The sequence below is a fragment of the Prionailurus viverrinus genome, chromosome A1, assembly GCF_022837055.1.
Source record: "Prionailurus viverrinus isolate Anna chromosome A1, UM_Priviv_1.0, whole genome shotgun sequence".
Lineage (NCBI taxonomy): Eukaryota > Metazoa > Chordata > Mammalia > Carnivora > Felidae > Prionailurus > Prionailurus viverrinus.
Window position 1 is genome coordinate 11,292,041 of NC_062561.1, and position 19,750 is coordinate 11,311,790.

At 40.3% G+C, this 19,750-nt stretch overlaps 1 protein-coding gene across 4 annotated transcripts in view; it reads left to right on the top strand.

Moving 5' to 3' along the window:
- FRY (FRY microtubule binding protein) overlaps positions 1-19,750 on the top strand; it is a 349,471-nt gene that overhangs the window by 152,831 nt on the left and 176,890 nt on the right. For all 4 annotated transcript variants that reach the window (XM_047852065.1, XM_047852039.1, XM_047852049.1 and 1 more), the window contains 2 exons: positions 2,527-2,580; positions 18,850-18,989. In XM_047852065.1, the coding sequence (XP_047708021.1) occupies positions 2,527-2,580; positions 18,850-18,989 (194 nt within the window). The remainder of the gene's footprint in view (positions 1-2,526; positions 2,581-18,849; positions 18,990-19,750) is intronic.

The following is a 19,750-nucleotide window of genomic DNA, read 5'->3' on the forward strand; positions in this document are numbered from 1 at the left end:
TTTCTCTCTCCTTCTCTCTCTGCCTCTCCCCCACCCCTCTCTCTCTTTCTCTCTCAGAATAAATAAATGTAAAAACAAATTTTTTTTAACTTACAACAAAACACACACGCACATGCAAGTAAGGGGAATCTCATAGTTGTAGAAGCTGGACGTCATCGGCTTAGAGTTTTTATTTATTTGGCAGATGTTTAGCCATTACCAACGAAGGCTCTGCTCTGTAACTTGAAGTGCAGAGTGTCCTGCACTTCTGGAGCTTGTGGTCCAGAGGAGATGGCACTTAGCTCATCCCTCAGGCACGTGTTGTTGTATAGCGTGATTCCACACTGTGATGTGACTTTACACTATGGTGAGTGCTATGAAGAAGTGTACAGAGTTCCGCAGGCATGTAAGGTGTGGGGAGGACAGACCTGGTGTTCAGACTCAGAGAAGACTTCACCATCTAAGTGACAGGTGCACTGAGACTTGAATAATGGGCGAATATAGACAGCAGTCCTAAGAGGTCATTGGCTGCTCTCCCATTTCGGTCTTTTTTCCTTAATGGCAGAAACCACGTGTTCTTCCGCATTCCACCCACAGGTAGCATTTGGGACGCCGTGAGCCCTCGGTTTCTGTTGAGTGGTGAATAAATAAAACACTGACTAGAAATGCTTATCCTGGGTTTGTTCCAAGGATGTGTGTGGGACCTGGCACCACCAGTTTCCATTTCTTGAATTTTCATAGTTTTAATTTAATTGGTTTTACAGAGAACTTCAGATGACGTTATCACCTTCACGCGTACAGGAAATGTCTCACGATTTCGTTGCGAGATTTGTCTTTTTGTACCATCAGCTGCATCTGTTGCTTCTCTCATGGTTCTTCTGTGTTCTCACCTACATTTTTGTATCCACTCTCCCACCAGTGTGTTCTAGATAGCATACTTTGAAGAGGAAAGGTCTTTTAGCCCGTAAGAACACAGTTTTCTCTTTACTTGAGATAAATACATATTTTGAAGCTGTGTATTTTGCAAATGAGAACAATTGATTCATATGGCTCATGGTAAAGCATCAGATCTCCAGGCTGAGCCCATCACGTGCGTGCGTTTCTTCAAGAACAAAGATTCTGTGGTGTAGGGGTGCGGTTTGCCATCTGCCTTAGGTGCATATTATCTTTTCAGGTAGAGGAGAAGATTAGAGAAGTGAGGCAGGGAGATTATATAGATGTGGTTGACAACATGTAAATTGAGTCTTTCTAGGACATCGACATTGGCTAAAGTGAAACTTACTATTTTTTTCATATATAACTTTTACATGGTTTCTCATCCTAAACCAAATTTTGGATCAGTGTTAACTTCCACACCTAAAAAGAAAGAAAGAGAGAGAGAAAGAGAGAAAGAAAGGGGAGGGAGGGAGGGAGGGAAGGAAGGAAGGAAGGAAGGAAGGAAGGAAGGAAGGAGGGAGAGAGGAAGGAAGGAAGGAAGGAGGGAAGGGAGGAAGGAAGGAAGGGAGGGAGGAAAGAAGGAGGGAAGGAAGGAAGGAAGGAAGGGAGGAAGGAAGGAGGGAAGGAAGGAAGGAAGACAAAAGAAAAGAAAGAAAAAGGACAGGTAAGGATAAACAGTTATCCTTAAGATGCCCGGCTGGAAAGTCAGTTAAGGCTTCCTAATGTAAACAAAGGTGTAATGATTTTGAAAAATTATTTCTGTAGACCCTTGTCACTACCCAGATTATTTCTGCAGAGATTTAGGTGTGACATAAATCAAATAACATGCCCCAAATTCACCAGTTACACACAGTAAATGTATTATTGGTAGGGTGTCCCTCAACACCAATCTAATGATTAGATTGTTTCTAAATCTTATTTTGTTTCTAAATCTAGGGACTTGGAATAGTGTATTACGTTCAAGTTTTTATTATATGCGAAGTCCCAGGATAGATAGTAAAATGTTTCATACGAATGCCATAGTGTTTTTTTTTTCTTCAACTTGTATGTCAAGTCCAGGGTAGATAGTAAAATTTTTCACGTGGATTCCATAGTTTTTAATTATGCAGTTTCCATTGCGAACTCCAGGCCACTTAGAGCATCAGCTTTTTAATGTTTTCCTCAAAGAGGTATATGTTAAGATGAATAGCAAGAATTGTGGTGGCAACAATCAAACACTGTATATTAAGGTGGGCAGAGCTAAGGGAGAGCTTCTCACTCATTTGAAAACTGGCACCTCTCGTGGTGCCTGGGTGGCTCAGTCAGTTAAGCGTCTGACTTTGGCTCAGGTCATGATTTCATAGTTTGTGGGTTTGAGCCCCACGTAGGACTCATGCTGACAGCTCAGAGCCTGGAGTCTGTTTTGGATTCTGTCTCCTTCTCTCTCTCTCTCTCTGCCCCTCCCCCGCTCACACTCTGTCTTTCTCTGTCTCTCAAAAATAAATAAACATTAAAAAGAAAACTGGCACCTCTATCCCATCATGGGAGAAATAAATTTTTAAAATTGTAACAATAATGGCACTTTTTGAATACTATTTAAGAGCATCTAATAATTACTCTTTTTCTTTCTAGGAAAAGCCATTGACAAAATCTCTACAACGTGGAGAAGATACCCAGTTTGACCAAGTATGTAATAAGTTATATGTATATATGTTATATTCTGGCTTTTATTAATTTCCAAATGCACAAAAGGCAAGGGCTGGATGCTCATTATTGATGTATTGATTAATTCCCTCAAAGAGGATACAGGGATATGATCTTAGGAGCTGTGTCCTTCAGCTTTTACAAGTAGACATTCAATAGATGTCTATTGATTGGAATTGGAAAAAATGGGAATATGTTGGAATAATATGAATAGGCCCCCAACTGCCTATGGTTTTCTAAAGCTTTATATACCAGAATTGAAGACACTAAGAAAAGGTAAAAAACTTCTATTCCAAAACTTAGTAAGATGCCTCTGAATAAATGATCATCACTCTGTAGGGATCAGATCTCCACATTAGGGCTTATCATGTTTTCATCCAGCATTTTCCTTTGAATACCTACTATTTGCTTGATACAGCCCTGCAAAATACAGAGTCTAGGACAAGTTTTAGCTCTTTTGGAATTCACAATGACGTGAAAGAGAAATCACCTTAACAATAATTATAAGACAAGTATAGTGACTTAGATTCCAATGGAAAAGGTGATACAGGAACAAAAACAATTTAAGACAGAATAAATACAAAGAGAGTCTTTTGAAAATAGATTGGATAGAGATTAAGGAGGGTACTTGTTGGGATGAGCACTGGGTGTGATATGTAAATGATGAATCACTAAATTCTACCCCTGAAACCAATAATACACTATATGTTAACTAACTGGAATTTAAATAAAAACTTGAAAAAAAAACCCCGTAGGAGTAGTAAAAGGGCATCCAACTCTAAAGAGCAGGTAATAGACATAGGAAATCAGGATCTGATGATCCTGATTCAGTAACTTTAGGAAGGCTTCAGGTACGTTTAAGAATGATGGATAACTGGGCATCAGAGGAAGTGAGAGATGTGTCTGTGGCGTTTCCTAAACTTGTGCAGTTGATGACAGAGAGGACAGCACATTCTCCTTCAGAAACCTCACTTGAAGCCAGTGGCAGAGACCAAATACTGCTGGATGCATCAGAGCCTCATGTAATATGGTGGGGGTTTTATTGTCTTAAGGAGAACTCAGAGAGAGTGCCCTTCCGACAGAGCTTTGTAATTGCCTTTAATGTGGAATCAGGAGGAAAATTCTCTGGTTGTTAAAGTTCAGACTTGTTTGATCCAAACCTGTAAGGATGCATTATAAAGTTTGAATTCTGCATTTTCTATTGTATAAGGCATTTGCGAAGGGAGACTTGAAAACCTCGTGCTTATAGTCAGTGTCTGAGGGCTGGTGTGGTTCTGGGTTTGCACTCTGTTGCTGGTAGAGCTGGCCGTTTTCTGGAATGCTGGTGAAATGGAATATGGGCTTCATCTCTCTGTGTCTCAGAACTGTCTTCTCTTGTCATATTGTCTTTAGTCATCACCTGGCAGGTGACAGGCTGGTCAGAGACCCTGGACGAGCATTTGGGTCATTATTTTGGAAATGGGATAAGTTGTAGCTCTTTGCTTTTCCTTAAGAATGTAAATATGTGTCATCTGTCTTCCATAACTTTCCACTCTATTTTCTCTGTCTCTATTCTATCATATTCCCATCCTAGATATTCACATTCTAGAATATCACTGTCCTTTCCTAAAAAAAAAAAAATTTCTGCAACTTAATGTATATTTTTCTTTATTCTCTGGGAAAATAGTGCTTCTAAATGTTAACATTGTAGATAATACTTATCCGAAATGATTTGGCTTAAACACAATTTCCCATTTATTATCCAGCCCTCTACTTCTGAATTTCAGCATTGTGGAAGAGATAGCCTTTGGAATTAGATAGACCTGGGTTTAAATCCTGACTTTGCCACTTAATTAGCGATAATACTTTTAACCTTGTTGCTCAGAATGTTGAAATGCACGATCTCTGCTCTGCCCCAGATCTTACTGAATCAGATTCTGCAGCTTAACAGGATCCCCAGGTGACCCATGCACACGTTAAAGCTTGAGCAGCACTGCTCTGTATCACATCTCTATGCAGGAAAGACCCTTCACAAGTGAATCAATAGTGAGATGGCCACTGAGAATTTTCAAATAAGACACGTAAGATTATCCTCTCGTCATTAAATCATAAATTTACAAATGAACCAAGAGAGAAGACAACCTACAAAGTCTATTTCACTTTGAAGAGATAGGGGCACCTGGGTGGCTCAGTTGGTTAAGCATCTGAGTCTTGGTTTCGACTCAGGTCACGATCTTGCGGTTTCATGAGTTCGAGCCCCTTGTCGGGGTTGGGGGATTCTCTGTCTCCCTCTCTCTCTGCCCCTCCTCCACTCACGCTGTCTCTGTATCTCTCAAAATAAATAAACTTGAAAAAAAAGATAGCAAGACCTCCCAGGCCATAAGGAATCTTGGCTGAAATTGGTCCACCTGTGCCCATGTACTGTTTTGCTACCAGATTGTAAGAATTGAGGTTCCATTGGCAATGGCATGGATGTATCAGGCTCTCTTAGTCTTTTGATATTAAACATTCAAATTAGTAATCCCCTTGTTCTAATACCAAGTGGTTGGATTTTACTCTGGATTCACACAGTATATGAAAAGAACATACTGGTGATACCACCTTGCATGCTATTGACTCCATTGCTGTGATGGTGGAAGCAATAGTAAGAGTGGAAGTGATGTTTGTGTAGTACTTGCCATAGGATGGGCACTATGCTAAGTATATCCATTGAACGGTATGCAGCTGGTCCCTGTTTAGAGAATACTTGATCAGTTTCTTCCTTTTGAACGTCACTGGCATGAATGACAGATTGCAGAGAGCTGGGCTTGTGCACGTTCAGTGCCTGATCCTGGACGGCCCTGTTTACTCCTCCGCTTAACAAGCCCATGATCCATTTTTCTCTTGCTAGAAATAGAAGCAAAAAAATCACGTGATACCGTATAATTTATGAAGCCCCTTCTCTCTCATTATCTCCACCGACATCAATCACTGCTTCCAACAACTCCGAGAAGAAGCCCTCATCGTCACCATCTCTATGTTACATTTCATGGAAATGAGTGTCAGAGACCTTGCCCAACACTATATGACTGAAGCCTGAAGGAGCCAAGTCTGGCATCCACATGTTTGGACTCTCAAGCCTGTGCTTTTTACTCTGTAACATGTTTGTATGTCTAACAACTAAGTGTGTGTGTGTGTGTGTGTGTGTGTGTGGCGGGGGGGGGGGGGTGCCTGGGTGGCTCAGTCAGTTGAGCTTCCGACTTCAGCTCGAGCCCCGCGTCAGGCTCTGTGCTGACAGCTCAGAGCCTGGAGCCTGCTTTGGATTCTGTGTCTCCCTCTCTCTCTGCCCCTCCCCCACTCACACTCTGTCTCTCTGTCTCTCTCTCAAAAATAAACAAACATTAAAATAAATTTTTAACTAAGTTGGCAAGAATTCAGAGGGGAGTTTTCAACAGGTAAGGGCTCTCAGATCCTGTATCAGTTAAGATTAGGTTTTACTGCAAATGACACATAAAATAACAGTGGCTTGAACAAGATAGTTTCTTTCTCTCTCATGTTCAAGAAGTACAAAGAAAATCAGTCTAGTATCTTTATATTATTTTTGTTTTCCGGTGCATGGCTTACATTCCCAAGGTCATCTCATGGTCTAGTTTGGCTTCTGGAGTTCAGCCATTACATCTGCATTCAGGCAGTAAGAAGGAGAAATAGGAAAAGAATTATAGGAAAATAAACAAATAAACCCCAAAACACCCCAACATTGCACACACCACTTCTGTTCATATTCAGTTGATAAGATCTTTTTAAAAAATTTTTTTAACATTTATTTATTTTTGAGAGACAGAGACAGTGCATGAGCAGAGGAGGGGGGGGAGAGAGAGAGAGAGAGAGAGAGAGAGAGAGAGAGAGACAGAATCTGAAGCAGGCTCCAGGCTCTGAGCTGTTTATTAGCACAGAGCCTGGCGCGGGGCTCGAACTCACGAACCACGAGACCATGACCTGAGCTGAAGTCGGACGCTCAACCGACTGAACCACCCAGGTGCCCCTTCAGTTGATAAGATCTTAGTCACATAGCCACACGTAGCTGGAGGAGAGATTGGGAAATTTTATTTTGGGCAATTATTCGTCCATCTAAAAATCAGTTATTTTATAAAAGCCTATTTTTTCCAAAATATCCAATAAAGAATACTATTTACAGTTCTGTATACCTCTTTTTTTTTCCTACTGTGGAATATCCCTAGAATTTGTCAATTTTACAGTTTAAATTTTAAAATGTGTATATTTAGAGTTAAAGCTTTGTTTCCTTAAGTTTTCTTCTGTATCTTTTATATATAATTAACTCTTGGCTTCATATGTCTTAATCTAATCTAATGATAATCTAACCCTGTTTAGGATACACCTGGAAAGATGTCTAAACAGGATTTTTTAAAGCTCTGTAGGAGCGGGAGAAGACTCATACTAGTCACTGCTTTACACATTGAACAGCTTGGAATTTGTATTATTTCCAGAATTTGACTTTGGATCAAGTTCATATCCATGAAATTTGTACATTCTTACACAGCACCTAGCAGGCAGCAACCCTGCACCAAGCAGTATGCCAGCTGGTGGAAATAAACATGAAATGAACATGAAGAAAGCATGGTACTGCCCTGGAGAGGCCCCTAATCTAATGGGCAAGACAGAGAGATATGATCAGACAAATTGTAACCTCAGGCTAGAAAGTAAGCTCACCGTGGAAGACCATGCATGGTGCGCCCCAGGTAGCAAGCTTTGCCCTGCACTAGGGAGACAGCCAGGGACGGCTTCAGTCCCTGCTAGTGAGAAAGTCATACCAATAGTGAGAATTAATAAAGGGGGAAGAGATTTCCAATAGCATTTTCAAAACATATGCTGCCAGTAATTTATTTTAAGTGCCTAAATTAACTGTCACAGATTAGAAAGTAAAATGAGTAAAATATTGTCCTGGTGGCAATGTTCTTTATTATAGTAGACATTTATAAAAGTGTGTGTGTGTGTGTGTGTGTGTAGGGGCGCCTGGGTGTCTCAGTCAGTTAAGCGTCCGACTTCTGCTCAGGTCATGATCTCACGGTCCGTGAGTTCGAGCCCCGCGTCGGGCTCTGTGCTGACAGCTCAGAGCCTGGAGCCTGTTTCAGATTCTGTGTCTCCCTCGCTCTCTGCCCCTCCCCTGTTCATGCTCTGTCTCTCTCTGTCTCAAAAATAAATAAACGTTAAATAAAAAGTGTGTGTGTGTGTGTGTGTGTGTGTGTACATGCACACAAAGCTCTGTGTGGGACAAACAGATGTAAGGATGTGGTCCCTACATTCCAGGAGCTTCAGATCCAGAAGAGGTTAAGGCAGTGCACAGACCACTCTGACAGGGGTCCATGTGTGTAAGAAGTACCACATGGATAGTACAGACAGTAAACATCGTGAGATTTCAGTGAACAGAAGATACACTTTAGGGCCGAGTGGCTGAAAAATCTTTCTAGAAGCGGATATAGTTTGTCAGGTGCCTAAAACAATAGAAGCAACAGGATTTTGCCGGGTGTTGATGGTGAGGAGGATTGGAAATGTGCAAAGGTCCTGAACAGAAAAAGGACATTATGAGTTATCTTTGAGGACTGATGAATGGCTCTATCAGTTGAGGCGGAAGATGTGTATTGTTAAAAGGTGATATTCAAAAAGAGACAACGTCATAACTCTCGTAGAAATATAAAAGGAACGTATGTGAAAGATTTTACTTAACTCATTTTTAATGAGGAATTTACAGCCAGTTTAAAAGAGAACCCCCAAATGGACACATTTATAAGTCAGGAACATTGAAATGAATGTGCAGTCAGAGGCAAAAGTGGCTTCTTTCACAGTGGGAGAGTGAAGTCAATTAACTGAACCGTCACTGGGCAGAGTGTTTTTTTCTTTCTGTAGAAAAGAATCTCTGGCATTGCTATCAGTTGTCTATCATATGCACAATTTTATTTTTTTTTAATTTTTTTAATGTTTTATTTATTTTTGAGACAGAGAGAGACAGAGCATGAACGGGGGAGGGGCAGAGAGAGAGGGAGACACAGAATCTGAAGCAGGCTCCAGGCTCTGAGCTGTCAGCACAGAGCCCGACGCGGGGCTTGAACTCACGGACCGCGAGATCATGACCTGAGCCGAAGTTGGATGCTTAACCAACTGAGCCTCATATGCACAATTTTAAAATAGCTCAAAGGCATTAAAAGGTGCAGAGTTCCTGCAGACTCAAATTAGACAACCCCCAGAGAGGTGAGCTCTGAACAATGCATCGTTTTCTCCTGAGACACAAAATTTTCCGGCTGGCCTCCAGTGTTAGGGATCAGACTGTGGAGGACTTTTAATGGCAGTGGGTGGGACTTTCTCTCATACATACTGGGTGTCAAATGGATCAAAGTGGCAACTTGATGTTAACCCCGAGGTAGCAGGTTCATGAATGGAGAGATCCTTGAAGTTGGGAGGCATTTGGGGAGTTTGAGTATTATGATAAAGATTTGACCCCAAATAGGCCCAAACTGAGATGGAGACAATGGAACTGGAAAGAATATATGTAAAATTATATAAGAAGAATCAATATTGGTTGAGAGGGGAAATAAAAAGTAACTGTAGTTTTCAACCATGATTTGGAACCACTTCTGTTCAACAAATACTGAGTGCCCAAGCGTACTAGGATCTGTGCAAGGTTCTGGGGTTACAAAATCAGTAAGATAGCGTTCCTGCCCTCTAGGAATTCTCAATCCCAGGAAGAAGACCGATATCCAAACAAATGATAGTGCAAAGCGAATGCTATAGCAGAGGTATATTTCAAGTGCTATGGGAACTCAGGTTAGGGGGGCAGTTAACGATGCTTGGAAGGTGGACAGGTGTGTCACAGGAAGCCACCAAGGCACAGGGGCATTTTAAAGCTCTCTGTCATCCAGATGAAATGGGTTGCATCATGCCAGGCAGGAACTGCATGGACCAAGAAGTTGAGATTTGAAGAGTGGCCTGAGAGAAAAGGTGGCCAGGAAAGTGCAAAAGCCTCAGAAGATTTAGCTTTCTAGGGCAGGGCTGGCCCATGATGGCAGCAGAACAGAGACCCTCACGGAAGGGGGAGACGTTAGCAGCCACGAGCCCCCTGGACACCAGCGATGAGAAAGCCTTTTGCTGCAGTGTTATTCGCTGACATACAGAACACATTTTCATAGCTGATAGATTAATATTCAATAGTTTGAAAAACTTGCTTTCGAGCTAAGTCACGCTAGCTGATTATGACTGGCAACACTGAAATTAAAAGGCCGTGTACCAGGGCATCATCATGGCGCTGGTGATGAGTTCCCTGTCTGTGGTCTGTTGGACAGGGTCCTATGAATGAAAGGTGAGCTCCCCATTTGAACCTCAAGTGAAATATTTCTTCTGCTATCCAAGTTTATAGATATCCTTTTTAAATATAAAGTCCAAGGCATTTTATTTTGGGTTCTCAGATGACACAGTAGCTTGCCTATGATGAGTGTGGACCTGGGTTAAAGGTCACCAGGTGCAGCTGAGATATCGAGTTAACCCATTTTAAAAAGTGAAAAACAGTACTCCAAAGTAACCCTCGCCTGAAGAAGTATGGGACCGTCACCTGGTGGAGGATGTACCAATGACAGTCAGTAGCTACATTACACACGGAGATGAAAATTGTGGCTCTTGAAAAAAGTAATAACGGAATCTTCATCATCTCATATACCTTCCAGCTACATGTGCTTTCTTGTCAATTTTCTCTGCCCTTGGTTTTTCGACTTTTGCTTCTATCTCATTATGACCAAAACATGCAGTAAGTTAAATGATACAAGCAATTGTATACCGTATGATGTTTTCTATTTGAAGTATTACTCCAATTTTGTTTCTTAACACAGTCATGATCAGTAAGTGAAAGTTATTTCCTCTCGATGTGGTAAAGGACGAGTACTCCCCAAAGGAGCTTGTGCCAGTGCAACTAGAATTAGAATCCAAATCCTTATTTTCACAGGTGAACGGTCTTAATGTGCTTCAGCACTGCATAAATAATCATATGGGAGGTGAGAGAGTATGTAAGGTACATAAGACTGGCCGCATCACCGAATCCTGAGAAAGAAAGCGGTTCAAGGAGAACCCGAGAAAGAGTGTCATTCGCTCACGAGACTTGGAGGGGGATGACTACAAAAGGCCATTGGTTGGCCAGTAGGCTTGCCCTTTCTGATCTTTTCTGTAAATTGTCGGGAGTGTGGCAAGCACAGAAACCAGATGTCTGAGATGAAGAAGTGAGGCAGGAAGAGGAAGCATCACCAATACTTGGCTGATTTGGAATTTGGCCAGAAGAGCAGGTTATCTGGTGAGAGAGGGGAGGACAGAATCAAATGAGACCTGTGTGTGTTTTATAGAACCGTCTTGTGCTGAATGACCTACAAGAGCTTAACACCATGTCTTTTGCCAACGGTTGTGTCCATTTTTCATTCGCATTTGGGCTCAATGTTTTCTGATGATTGAGGTTCCTGAAAGTCTGATGTGTACATCAACTGGGCTCCCAATAATTGGTTTTATTCAACCTATTCATTCTGGTTCCATAATAGTTGCCGTGTCAGTGTCCTTTCCCAGAGTGAGCTGTTGCCTGCAGCAAACTCGGGGAACCTGGTGTTCCCTACCTTTCTTTTATGGGGCTAATGTAGGACCAGCATTGCTTGGAGACCTCTACAAGTGAATATTTGGAATGTACCGCATTGGCAGCTCCTGGAGCCAGAAAAGTATGGGAACACACACCAAACTGCAAGTGTTCTTATTTTTTTTTAAGTTTTTTTTGTTTTTTGTTTTTTTTGGGCTTTTTTTCTTGAGAGAAACAGAGACAGGGGCAGTAGGGTAGAGATGGAGAGGGGGAGAAAGCGAGAATCCCAAGCAGTCTCCACACCGTCAGCACAGAGCCCAATGCCGGGCTGGACACGAACCGTGAGGTCATGACCTGAGCTGAGACCAAGAGTCAGACGTTTAACCAACTGAGCCACCCAGGTGTCCCTAAAAGCTACAAGGGTTCTAAATGGAGGCCTTAGTAGTTTGTGCTTGGATCAGAGACAGGTGGGTCCTTTTTTTTTTTTTTTTTTTTTTTTTACAATACGCCTGAAAGCACCATTTATCAGCTGTCATAAATAAAATTCTGTCAATAATTTCTATCATTCATTCTGTTATTAACTTAGTCTAAGATCCTTTCAAAGTCAAAAATGTTTATGTCTGTGCTTCAGTTTCAATATTTAGAAATGGAGGAGGAAAATAGACGTTTTCGAAGGTCTGTTATGTGCCCCACACTTTATAGTATCTCATCTTTTACTCTTCGTAAAACCCCAGTGAGGTTAAGTATTCTTCAGTCCCATTTCACAGCGGGAAACATGGAGCCTCAGAGAAATGGACACGTCCAAGCTCGTACAGCCAATGAAGGGCAGAGCTGTAACTTGAACTTAGGACCATCTGATCTTCTCAATACACTGATGAAATTATGAAAATGTAGCTTGTGAAGGATCAGTCATCTGTGCTGAGAACATTATTTAATGCAGCTATTTGCAATTCAGTGTGACCAGTGCTGTCTCTATAAATTTCATATAATTTGCTCAGATATTCCAAGTAACTTCTATGGGGTTTTCTTCTAGACATTATATGTTTACATACTTTTGTAGTGCCTTAGTTTCTTAATACATTAAAAATACCATCTACAAACAAGAAACATGGTAAACCAAGCCCATACATCTATAGTAGAGTGAAAATAGCTTTTTACTATCTTGGGCAGTAATAATTTTTCTGGAAAGGAAGCAGGTGAAATTCTAGTGCTTCAACACTGATTCTAATGCTACAATTCCACCAAAATCTATTTAAAACGTAGAAGTGAAAAACGTCAGAAATTAAGAGTAAAAACAAATTAACTGACATTGGATTCACATTAGTGTTATTCAGTGGTTCTTAAATTATTCTCCCGTGGAACGTGGTGTTCCACAAAATAGACCAGGATATCAAAGTCATATAATAAAGATCTTTTCCTAATTTGCATGAAAAATATAATACACAGATTTGTATAATTTTAAGTTTTTGTAATATTCTTAAGCCTCTGGTATATGTCATCACTGATTGCTATAATCTAGCACTAGTACGATATATGATCCAGTAAAAAAAATTGCATTTGGATTACTTCCACAGATCAACATTTTGTGGTAGTTCATAGACAGTAACCTGACCCCCCGGGGCTTGGCCACCTGAACTAGTTTGAAAAATTAAACTATCAATGAAGTTACTTTAAAATTATTCACTAAACACACCCCTCGGGGCAAGTCAACCTTGTTACTGGAAGATACGGAATGACTCCACTGAGTCGTCATTCAAATATTTATGTAAAGTTTCCTTCTTTGCATTCAGCAACTATAATAAAATGCTTATGAAAAATTAATGCCTTCCCTACAGCATAATAGACAGTCTCTTTTAGCCTATTTATACATAAAATGCCAAAATAAACATTAAGAAAACATTTGCAAAGTACATTTAGTATTCCCCTCTATCCCCTCCCCCCCCAAAACAAAACACCAGTATGAAATAGTTCTGTGATTCTGTGCAATTCATCTCCTCAAGCTCCACAGTACCTAGCTCATCTATGATGGAAGAATATGATCATTTAAATGCAACAAGAACATCTTTGTAAATGGGCCTGCCCCCTTTCAACAGCAACACAGAGCTAGAATTCATCTCGCCATTGGCTCTGCTTCCCGTAAATGAAGGAGTTGAGTAACCAAGAAGCCAGCTAGACCTTCCTCCCTTCCTGAGCTTTGAGGGCCAGGTCTTTGCAAATTCCACCCTTCCTTCCTGACAAGCCTGGACTTTAACAGTAACAGGGCAGTAACAGAGAGATGGAAAAAACACACACATCCACCCAGTGCTGACCTTTCTTCTCTTCTACGATGGTCTCGATGTATTTGCCGTGGAAAGTATGTCCAGTAGATATAATACCAAGAATGGCTTCACGATGACTTTTTAATGGGTAAAAAAAAAAATTATGTCTGAGGTTTAAAGAATACTGTTGACATTCTCTATGGAGAATGTGGGTTACATCTAAGTGAGTGAAGCTGCTAAACATTGTGAGCTCTACCCAGAGACAATTAGGGGACAAATGTAGGTTTATATCTCCTTTCTGGGTCTGTAGTAAATGAGAGAAGCATGTAAATCTCCCACATAGGTGTTTTCTAAATAAACTTTTTTTAATTTTTGAATAGTTTTTAATCTACAGAAAGCTTGCAAAGATAGTACAGACAGTTGTCCTGTTCCCACACCCAGTTTCTTTTATTAACATCTTACGTTACCATGTACATTTGTCACAATAAGAAACTAACATCAGTGCATCATTATTAACTAAATTCTGGATTTGTATTTTATTTGTTTTTCATTATTGTTATTTGTTTTATCTCTTTTCTGTTCCAGGATACTGTCTAGGATACCACATCATATTTAGTCATCGTGTCTCCTTAAGTCCTGTCCAGACTTACACAAGTATTTTTAAATTACTGAAATATGATAGTAGATGGTTGGGGATTTTATTACACATGTGATAATTAAGGCAGAATTAACCTATGGTGAAGGACTCCAAATTCTGGGTTTTTTCCCCTTCTGGGAGGAACCCCTTTCAGTTCCCAATTCAAAATATCTTAGGTGGTAGTGATTGGAGAAGTATACTTTTTTGTGCTTGGGTAGCTTAGAGAGAACTAGTAAATTATCCCCTTGACATGCCATAATTTGCTTCATTCCCCAAATTTACCACTGTTACATCCACAGGAGCAACGGGAAGATACGTCGTGGCTGTGGATATTACAGTGTGGGGGGGAGCGAGGATAGGGTCTCTTTTTAAAAAAATAGTTCGATATTTTTCAATTAAAAACTGATGGTGACTCGGTTCACAGGGCGGGCAGAATGCAATAGCCTATTGATATTTAACTTCTATTAAACCATAGCTAGCGAGAGTGTACAATTTTGTGTATGTACATATACCCATAATTACAAGACAGCAAGAAATAAGGCTCTCAAGAAACAGAATCTGAGGAAGGACACATAATTGTCCTGTTCAATCTTGGAGCTTCTTTTAAAGGTGACAGTGGAAAGTCCCATTGACAGGAAGCTCTTCAACTCCCATTGCTCTAGTTTCCTTTATAAAAAGAAGTTAAGCCTCGCCTGCTTAACTCAGAAACATTTTAAGTTAACTAAGGTTTTCCATTTCTCCTGCCACTTCCCGGCTCAAGCTGTGATCACTGTGTGCCTGGAACTGTTGCAGTAACCTCATTCAATTCGAGAGTGCGTGTGTGCCTGCGTGTGTGTGTGTGTGTGTGTGTGTGTGCCCCCGTGTGTGTGTCTGTTCTGACCACCTCTGTTGGCACTGACCACCTCTATTGGCAAACACCCTTGGTCTAACCTACACATCACTGCTGGATTCAACTTCCCCAACATTTCTATGGGCACATTTTCCTATTCAGAAATCTTTAGGGGCTTCCCATTTTCTAGAGAAGAAAACTGTAATTTTTCAGACTAGCATTAAGTAACTTCTCTGATTTAGTTCCAGCTTAAAATTTCCAACATTATTTTTCTTCTCTCCGATATACCCAAGTCCCTGCACCAGCCAAATATGTCTTCTTTCGGTTTACTCAAAACCTTCATTAAATTAATCACTGTAATTATTATGAACAAACAATTATTTTGTGCCTTCATTACCATAGGCTTCCTGCCTTGAGTCTTTGCTTAGCTTTCTTGACTCTTGTCTCAAATTTATCCCCTTTTCTAAAAAAGGCCCAGGTAAAATCCTACCTTCATTTCTCTTCAACTCTCACCTACCCCCTTCCTCTAGTGATCTCCATCCTGACAACTTGCAGGGTCTACATGCACTCTCAGTATGTTGGTTTACCTACCCCTGGTTGTGTTTGCTATATGCATACTTACGTAGTGTCCGTGCCAAGTGCAAACCTCACCAATTAAACGGTTTTTTATTCTTCTTCCATGTAACATATGATGAATATTTTCGTGTCATTAGATATTTTTGAAGTGTGATTTTTAATGGTTTCATAGGTAGTCTGCCTCACATTCCACATTGTATTAAGATATGTAGTTGGACATTTAGATGTCCTGTTTTTTCTATAATATAATGCTGTCCTGAACATTCTTACTCATCTCTAATTATGTATTTGAGATAAATTCCTAGGAATGGGCTTCTTGAGAAGCATTTATGAAGTTCTTGATCACATTTCCAAATTTCCTCCCGATATGTTGTGCCAACTTTTTTCTTCTATCAGCAGTGTTGGAGATGCCTATGTTACCATTGTCTCATTGGCACCACAGGTCATAATTTGCCTGGAAGAAATCTTGTCGGGGGGCACATGGGGGGCTCAGTCGATTAAGCGTCTGACTCTTGATTTTGGCTGAGGTCATGATCTTACAGTCATGAGACCAAGCCCCACATCAGGCTCTATGCTAGTACGCTGGGTGTGGAATCTGCTGGAGATTCTCCCTCTCCCTCCCTCCGTCCCTCCTCCACTTGTGTGTGGGCTCTCTCTCTCTCTTTCTCTCTCTCTCTCTCTGTCTCTCTCTCATATCTGTTTGCCATCTGTTTGTCTCCTTTGGAAAAAAAATGTCTGTTTAGGTCCTCTGCCCATTTTTAGTTGGATTGTTTGGTGGGTTTCTCGTGTTGAGTTGTAGAAGTGTTTAATATATTTTGTATGTTGACTCCTTCTCAGATATGCAAGTATCTTCTCCCATTCAGTAGGTTGCCTTTTCATTTTGTTGATGGTTTAGTCCCACGAGTTTATTTTCGCTTTTGTTTCCCATGCCCGAAGAGACATATCTAGAAATACGTTGCTACAGCCGATGTCAGAGAAATTACTGTCTGTGCTTTCTTCTAGAAGGTTTGTGGTTTTATGGTTCCCATTTAAGTGTCTTTAATCCAATTTGAGTTTATTTTTGTGTAAGAAAGTGGTCCAGTTTCGTTCCTCTGCATGTAGCTGTCCAGTTTTCCCAGCACCATTTATTGAAGAGACTCTTTTCCCCATTTTGTATTCATGCCTCCCTTGTCACTGATTAATTGACCATATAGGCGTGGGTTTCTTTCTGTACTCTCTATTCTGTTCCATTGATTTATGTGGCTGTTTTTGTGCCGGTACCATACTGTTTTGATTACTACAGCTTTGTAGTGTATCTTCAAATCTGGAATTGTGATACCTCCAGCTTTGTTCTTCTTTTTCAAGATGGCTTTGGCCAATTAGTATCTTTTGAAGTTCCATAAAAATAGTATTATTTTTCTAGTATTATTATTCTAGTTCTGTGAAAAATGCTCTTGGTATTTTGATAAGAATTTCATTGAATCTGTAGATTGCTGTCAGTAGTATGGATGTTGCAACAATATTAATTCTTACAATCCATGAATATGAAATATCTTTCCTTTGTGTCTTCTTCAATTTCTTTCATCAATGTCCTAATAGTTCTTTCATATCCTTGATTAAGTTTATTCCTAGGTATTTTATTCTGTTTCATGCAATTGTAAATGGAATTGTTTTCCTAATTTTTCTTTCCCTACTTTGTTATTAGTGTGTAGAAATGCAGCTGATTTCTGTGTATTGATTTTGTATCCTGTCACTTTTCTGAATCATTTTATTGCTTCGAATAGTTTTTCAGTGGAGTCTTTAGGGTTATATATATGTATGTATATAGCCATACCATGTAAACTGTGTGTATATAGCCATACATATATGTATATGATATGTATATATCATATGTATATGGTATCATGTCATCTGCAATTAGTGACAGCCTTACTTCTTTCTTAGCAACATGGACGCCTTTTATTTTCTCATCTGCTTGCTGTGGCTAGGCCTTCTAGAACTCTGGTGAATAATGGACATCCTTGTTTTATTCCTGATCTTAAAGGAAAGCTCCCAGTTTTCACCACAGAGTATGATGTTATCTGTGGGTTTTCCACGTATGGCCTTTATAATGTTGGGGTATGCTCCCTCTAAACCCACTTTATTAAGCGTTTTTATCATAAATGATGTCAAATTTTGTCAAATGTTTTTTCTGCATCTACTGAGATCATATGATTATTATTTTTTTTTTAATTTTTTTTCAACGTTTTTTATTTATTTTGGGACAGAGAGAGACAGAGCATGAACGGGGGAGGGGCAGAGAGAGAGGGAGACACAGAATCGGAAACAGGCTCCAGGCTCCGAGCCATCAGCCCAGAGCCAGACGCGGGGCTCGAACTCATGGACCGCGAGATCGTGACCTGGCTGAAGTCGGACGCTTAACCGACTGCGCCACCCAGGCGCCCCTGATCATATGATTATTTATCCTTTATTTCGTTAATGTGGTGTATCATGCTTATTGCTTGGTGAATATTGAACCAACCTTTCATCCCCAGAACAGAATCTTTTAATTTTGATGACTTTCAGTTTCAAATTATCATGGACTTTGCTCTTGATGTGTTACTTAAGGAATCCTAGGCTGACCCAGAGTCACAAAGATTTTTCTCCTACGTTTTCTTCAGAAGTTTTACAGTTTAGGTTTTTTATAGTATGATTTTTTTCAGTTAATCTTTGTACATGGTATGAGATGGCAGTTGAGGTTCATTTTTTCCATGATAAGTAGCAAAACATCATGAATCTTTCCAGAAAAGGAAATTGGAATAACTCGTCTCTCAAAGACATGTTTGTTGTTTAAAAAAGAGGGGAGTGGTTTGCCTTCAAGGTGATAGACAATAAATTATTGCTGCTGGTTCTTGAGTCTAATTTGGAGCCTACCTCAGATGAGTGAATGAATGATTATGGGCAGAAAACCATACATTATGTTACATTACCACTTGGGTTGTTTGTTTGGGAGCTAGGCTTGCTTATTTCCCCTAAACAATTAATGTGATTGTGTCAATTAATGTTTTTATTTCTACAACAAGCATTTTTGAGACCTAAGGAGTACAAGGCACTGTACTTCTTGGACGGTGTGGGAAAATAATTTCTCTGCAGTCCATGAATAACCTGTGTGCAATTAACATCTGACTTCTAGAATGAAAGGAAGTCAAAGTAATTAACTTTCTTGAACCACAAAATTATTATATAAGGAACATCTGTAAACATTATTAAGATTTGGCCTCTTGGGAATGTACTCATAAAGATTGTTAAGGGAAAGGTGTGATACATAAGAAATATAGCTTGGAGTTATTTGTGAAATGAAAAGTATTTCAGTAATTGCCAGACCCACCAAAGCCTTTTTATCACCTCTTTTTCTCTGTAGGTCATCAGCTCAATGAGCTCCCTTTCTGAGTACTGCCTGCCTTCCATTCTGCGTACATTATTTGACTGGTATAAAAGGCAAAATGGCATTGAGGATGAATCACATGAATACAGACCAAGAACAAGCAATAAATCAAAAAGGTACATTTCTTATGTGTAGGAATTATGAGGATCTTTCTTTCTTTCTTTCTTTCTTTCTTTCTTTCTTTCTTTCTTTCTTCTTTCTCTCTTTCAGAAACATAAATCAAAATGGGATTTATGCAGCATCTAAATCTTCCTGCCTATGCATGGATACCTAGCAGGTGCACATGGATACCTAGCGGGTGGCACAGGTGGCCCCTTGTCTAGCAGTGGGAGTGCTAGTCACTGCCACTTGTCACAGGTTGAAAAGACACACTCAGCCTTATTTTGACATTGGTGGGGCAGGTGTAAAGGGCCCTAGATTACCTTGCTACTTTCCTGAGCCCTCTCTCTTCCAGTCTGCACCTAAAAGCAGAAAGGCTGTAGCAGGCCCCACATGGTGCTGCCTAGTCCTTGTTAGGAACTTTGAGTGCCTGGTGTGCCGTCATGGGAAGGAGGCTGGACAGGACCTTAGCAGTAGGCCTGGAGGTGCCATCCATGAGCCCTGTGACTTTGGGCAGCTCACGACCTCTCTGTACTTTAGTCTCTTCACTAGCGAAACAGGGAAGTCAGATTACCTCATCTCGAACTTCCCTTGCAGCCGACATTTGTATTATTCTGAGCTCCCCCTTCTCTTACGGATCTGAAAAGTGGAACTTGCTGCTACATGAACCCTTTAGCAACCATAAAATTTAAGATTCTTTTACTGTCAAATGAAGGTGCCATCCCTCCAAAGTTTACATAAATCTATGGAATTCATATGTTTGAAATATAAGTAAATA